The sequence below is a fragment of the Lepidochelys kempii genome, chromosome 20 (assembly GCF_965140285.1).
Source record: "Lepidochelys kempii isolate rLepKem1 chromosome 20, rLepKem1.hap1, whole genome shotgun sequence".
In the NCBI taxonomy this organism is placed as follows: domain Eukaryota; kingdom Metazoa; phylum Chordata; order Testudines; family Cheloniidae; genus Lepidochelys; species Lepidochelys kempii.
This window is the reverse complement of record NC_136399.1, coordinates 2,285,593-2,290,506: the sequence shown is the minus strand read 5'-3', so window position 1 is coordinate 2,290,506 and position 4,914 is coordinate 2,285,593. Positions and strand designations below refer to the sequence as shown.

General features: G+C 60.5%; 2 protein-coding genes across 6 annotated transcripts in view; one reads left to right on the top strand and one right to left on the bottom strand.

The window, feature by feature from the left end:
- Positions 1-150: 150 nt before the first annotated feature.
- Positions 151-4,113, bottom strand: ORMDL2 (ORMDL sphingolipid biosynthesis regulator 2). Of its 2 annotated transcripts, none has more exons than XM_073319442.2 (4): positions 3,882-4,113; positions 2,115-2,289; positions 1,426-1,577; positions 151-700 (listed from the first exon to the last, which is right to left on the bottom strand). In XM_073319442.2, exons 2-4 carry the CDS (start codon positions 2,286-2,288, stop codon positions 565-567), a joined length of 462 nt encoding a protein of 153 aa, XP_073175543.1. In that variant the 5' UTR covers position 2,289; positions 3,882-4,113; the 3' UTR covers positions 151-564. The 2 variants fall into 2 exon arrangements, with proteins under 2 accessions (XP_073175543.1, XP_073175542.1); XM_073319441.1 differs by lacking the exon at positions 3,882-4,113 and adding an exon at positions 3,762-3,838.
- SARNP (SAP domain containing ribonucleoprotein) overlaps positions 4,014-4,914 on the top strand; it is a 50,180-nt gene continuing 49,279 nt past the window's right edge. For all 4 annotated transcript variants that reach the window (XM_078849623.1, XM_073319440.2, XM_073319437.2 and 1 more), the window contains exon 1: positions 4,014-4,118. In XM_078849623.1, the coding sequence (XP_078705749.1) occupies positions 4,083-4,118 (36 nt within the window). In that variant the 5' untranslated portion in view covers positions 4,014-4,082. The remainder of the gene's footprint in view (positions 4,119-4,914) is intronic.

The window sequence follows — 4,914 nt, the reverse complement described above, 5'->3', positions numbered from 1 at the left end:
GCCTGTCTCCTCTGGGAGGTGGGGAAGGAACAAGCAGGGGATTGTGTGATCCACTCCACATCCTCTCCCACCAGTGAATATCTTCTGTTCTTTACTGTCACCCCTGACTGATTCCCCTAAGCCTAGGGCCCTCTTGCAAGAACACCACTGTTGTCTGTCAAACATCTTTATTACAGTAGAAGTTAATAAAACACAAGGATGGGGAGGATGCACAAACTGGCTATTTTCCCCCCTGCTGGGCAGCAGTTCTCCTCTCTTGCAGTTACATGAGCAGCTGACAGGGTAGCTCATGAGACACTAAGACCCCCTCCCTCCTCAGTTGCCTCTCTCTCTCCACCCAAACAAAAGATAAAGCCCAAATACCGATGATTACTAGGGAGAGTAACTTAATCCCTGCAAGGGGCTCAAGCAATGGCTGGTCCCTCGCTTGCGCCGCCGCCCTAGTTCACAGTCAGGACAGCACCTTCACGCTGGGCTCATTACTTCTTTGCCAGAGCAGGAGCCTGTTGGGATGGACTCTCTCTTCCCTCGCAGCTGGCTTGGCAGCGCTGGGCTCGCTGAGTCTTAGTATTTGTTGATGCCAAAGACGCGCACGCCATGGAACTGAGGCAGCTTGGGGAGGAGGACGCTGAGGAGGGACGTTGTGTTGATTATAAAATGTGCAGGGTCGTATTTGGTATAAAAGCTGGTGAGGAGGTAACTGGAAGAGAGACAAAGGCAGGGTTAGTTCTGTGGCCATCCAGCCCCCAGCTGGGGTGAGGGCACATGAAAGCTATTTCTGAGGCTTGATTGACAGCAGAAGCGGTGATGCAAACTTCCCAGCCAACGCACCTCACGCCTGATGCAGAACCATTTCCCCAGCACGGGCAGAGTTCAGTCACCAAAGCCCATGCTGCCCTTGGTGCCTCTGTGCTGCCAGCCATGGGGCCAGCTGCTAGCAGTCAGGGTACTCAGTGCACAAGCCTTCAAGGACTAGCCTGATGCCCACTGGTTCGTTTCAGGCCCGAGAGCTTGTGCCCTCCAGTGCAGTAGGCAGAGGGCAGTCACCTAGCTAAGGCATGCAGGGCTCTGGCCAGTTCCATTGAAAAGCAACGTACTCTATAGCCGCGGTGGCTTTCCCTGCGTACGGGAAGCCCAGCATAGGCTAGTGTCTCAGTATGGCTTCACGCAGACTACAGCAATCCCATCTTCTCCCTGAGCCATTCACGCCTGCCCCCCTACAGCTGGAGCCTTACACAGTGTGCTTCTGGTCTCCGTGGGCTACGCAGGGGTATCGAGAGGAAGGGAACTGCAGTGAGCCCCACTGAATGCCTGGGAGCTGCAGCTCTGGGCAGGTTTGGAGCACTCCTACCATAGGCCTCCTCCAGAGCAAGCAGGTCCTGGCAGGTCAACAGCTGACCTGCTGCAGCAGGAATGGACACTCACAGAACTACTGGCGAGATGCTGAGGAACTTGCGGGAGGAGGTGCACTGCGTCCCATAGTCTATCTGTTCCCAGTGCGTGAGCAGGCGATCCTTGCCCTGGTCTGGCGTCTCAAACGGGGTTCCTTTCACAGTGTGAAGAAACCAGTACATAACCTGCAATTTCCATGGTGAGAAGGGAGGATGTAAGGAGAGGGCCTCGGTCCTTTTACTGTTGTATCATCAACACAAGAGGGGGGCAGGGATTGGAGAGGAAACAAAGCTAGAGGGCCGCTGAGCTGTGGAACTCATTGTTACAGGAGGCCAGAGTCAAACACCACGTCTGGTTTTAGAAAAGGGCTGGCTGGGCAGGTAAGTTCTCCCTAGGTAAAGTGACTTGCCTAAGAGAGTGGCAGCTGGAACCAGAACTCAGGAGTTCTTGCTCCTAAAATAGGAAAAGGATAACGAAATGTCGTGCACCAGGCCATAGCTGATCATCAGTGGGAGTCAGGAAAGTACTTCCTATATCACCTTAAGTTTTCCCAAATACAGCACCCTCTAGCTACATCTCTCTGAGTGCTGACCCAGCAGGGAGGGACTGGGCCTCATCCCAGCTCCTCCAGGCCCAGTGGGCAAGGGCCCAAAGAGCCGAGTCTAACGCTGCTTTTTCTAGCAGGGCAGGAAAATGAGTCGGGAGGCTGAGATTTGACTCACCAGGTTGTGTATAACATTAGTGAGGGTCCAGACCACTGGAATGCTGAAGAACGGGATGCTGAGGAGAATGATATGGAGAACTCCCACCGAGATCACGTAGGCCAGCCAGATGCCACGGCTGTTCATCACTCGGGTGTTGGGATTTACCTCACTGTGGGCCACCCCAACATTCATCCTGAAAGAGAGATGGGTGTAGGAGAAGAGTCAAACATTACTCATCTGAGAGGACAAGGTTTTCTGATTCCGCCATGCGCAGATGCTTTAAAAACATTAATGCATGAATCATCACAGCCCCTGGACTGGTTGGTAAGTCTCTGTATCCCCATCTTATGGGCAGAACATCAAGTCACAGAGAGGGGAAATGACCGGCCCATGGCCACAAACTGAGGTAGCGGCAACGAGAAGTGGGACCCAGGCATAGCTGCCTCCTTTAGCCACTAGACCCCACTCCCTGCCCAGGGCTGGGGAATAGAACCCAGGCATCCTGACTCCCAGCCTTCTCCCCTCCCCTCCCCTCCATTTACCCCCCCACTCTCATCCACTGTACGGTACTTGTTAGTAACTCTGGAAACCCCACAAGCAAAGCTGAAAGTGCAGGGACCCTATGAGTTGTTTTTGCTCTGTAATTCAGATCTTAGTTTCTCCCCATCTTTATGGCCATACTGCCCTGCCCCCGCAGTACCTACTGCTCATCCTGCATCCCATATGTCTTCCTCCCCCTGTTCCTCCTTTCAGCCCTTATATGGCCCCGTCACCCCTTCCAGTAGAATAATGCCACCACCTTGCTCCTTAAATCGCACTTTTCATCAGTGGATCTCAAAGCTCTTTACAAAGGAGGGCAGTATCATGCTCCCCATTCTACTGATGGGGAAACTGAGGCACGGAGCGAGGAAATGACTCGCTCAAGGTCACCGAGCAGGCCAATGGCAGAGCTGGGAACAGAACCCAGGTCTCCTGAGCAGAGCTCTAGCCACTAGTACCTCTATAGGGGTTTGAGCACTGCCTCCCTGTCAGAAATGGGGCTCAGGACTGGCTTCTTGCAGGAACCACTAGACCCTGCTTTCACCCTTGCTGCCCCCTACAGGCGCCCCTGCCCCCTACCATTGCCAACCCCCCCCCATCAGTGCCCCCCACCGTCCGCCCCTACCATTGCCCCGCCCCCATCAGTGCCCCCCACCGTCCGCCCCTACCATTGCCCCGCCCCCATCAGTGCCCCCCACCGTCCGCCCCTACCATTGCCCCGCCCCCATCAGTGCCCCCCACCGTCCGCCCCTACCATTGCCCCGCCCCCATCAGTGCCCCCCACCGTCCGCCCCTGCCATTGCCCCGCCCCCATCAGTGCCCCCCCACAGATCGCCCCGCCCCCACCGATCGCCCCGCCCCCATCAGTGCCCCCACCGTCCGCCCCGCCCCTTACCATTGCCACGCTCCCCACCAGTGCCCCCACCCCCCCACCATCCGCCCCTACCATTGCCCCGCCCCCGTGAGTGCCCCCCGGCCGCCCCGCCCCCATCAGTGCCCCCGCCCCCTACCTAGCTTCCTGCCGCCCACCCCCAGGTGCCCCGCCCCCTACAGGCAGGCGCTGAGCGCCGCTCTCCCCCTTCAGAGCCCTCGGGCCCCGCTAACGGCCCCCCGGCGCTCACCCACCCGGCGGCTGCCGCCGAACCTCCACACAGCTCCCCCGGCTCGTCTCCAGGAAGTGCCGCTGCCTGCGCCCCTCCCCCGTTGCCGCCCGCTATTGGCTGCCCGCCTCCGACGTCTGCGCACCTATTGGTCACCGTCGTCGTCGCTGACCTCTGTCCCCGCCCTTCCCTCCGTGGCTACCAATAGGAAGCGGCGGGGCCGGGTGCCGCTGGGCCAGTAGGAAGGCGCGATATTGAGGGGCGGGTTGGGCGCCCGCTCAGGAAGAGCGCGGGTCATTGGCGGGGCGGGCGGGGCCCGGCGGGAGCGACCTGAGGAGGCGACAAGATGGCGGCCGAGACCGTGGAGCTCCACAAGCTGAAGGTAACGGAGGGGGGCGCGGCGAGGGGCCCGGTCTCCCTCACCGCAGGGCAGCCTGACCCCCCCCCGCCTGCGGGATAGGCCGGGCGCCCCCGCCGCGCCCGCCGGCAGCACGTGCGCGTCCCTTCCCTGCGGGCTGAGCCTCCCCGCGCTCCTGGGCGGGCTCCCGTCCTCGTGGCGCCTCCCAGCGGCCCCGAGTGGGGGCACCCCAGGGGGCTGCGGCCCCTCCCCCCGGGCTGCTTCTGGGGGCTTCGCTGCCCCCCCCCACAGCGGGTGCCCCAGCCCGGGGTCATTCCTCCGTTCCCTGCGCCGCTCGGGGCCCCGCCGGAGCCGTGGGGAGAGCGGGCGAGGCCTGGGGTTGCAGCCATGGACTGGGCCTGCCCCCCAGTGCGTGCGAACTGCGGGCTTCGGCTGGGTGTCCCGTGGGAGGAAAATCGGGGGCCGCTCCCACAACCCGGGGCCGGAGGTCGCCTTCCAACCCCGGGGGCAGGGCGCCCACCTCAAATGCTACCGCGGCCGAGAAACCCCGCCCGCCGGGGCCCGGGGGAAGATGCGGTCGCTGGCACGGGACTTCCACAAGGCGGTGTGGGCTTCGGAAGTGGAGCCTCTTTCAGCTCGTGGTGGTGAGCTCCCGCACCTGTTCGCCTGTGCTCGCTCTGGCTTTCACGCCCTAGCGCGGGCACTGCTCGAAGAACGCCTAACTGAGGCTACTTTCGCCGCAGCAAAAGAATGAGGACTGCAGGGTAGCTAAACGTCAATCATTGCACACCAGGTACCTATATTCGCCTACCCAGAATAA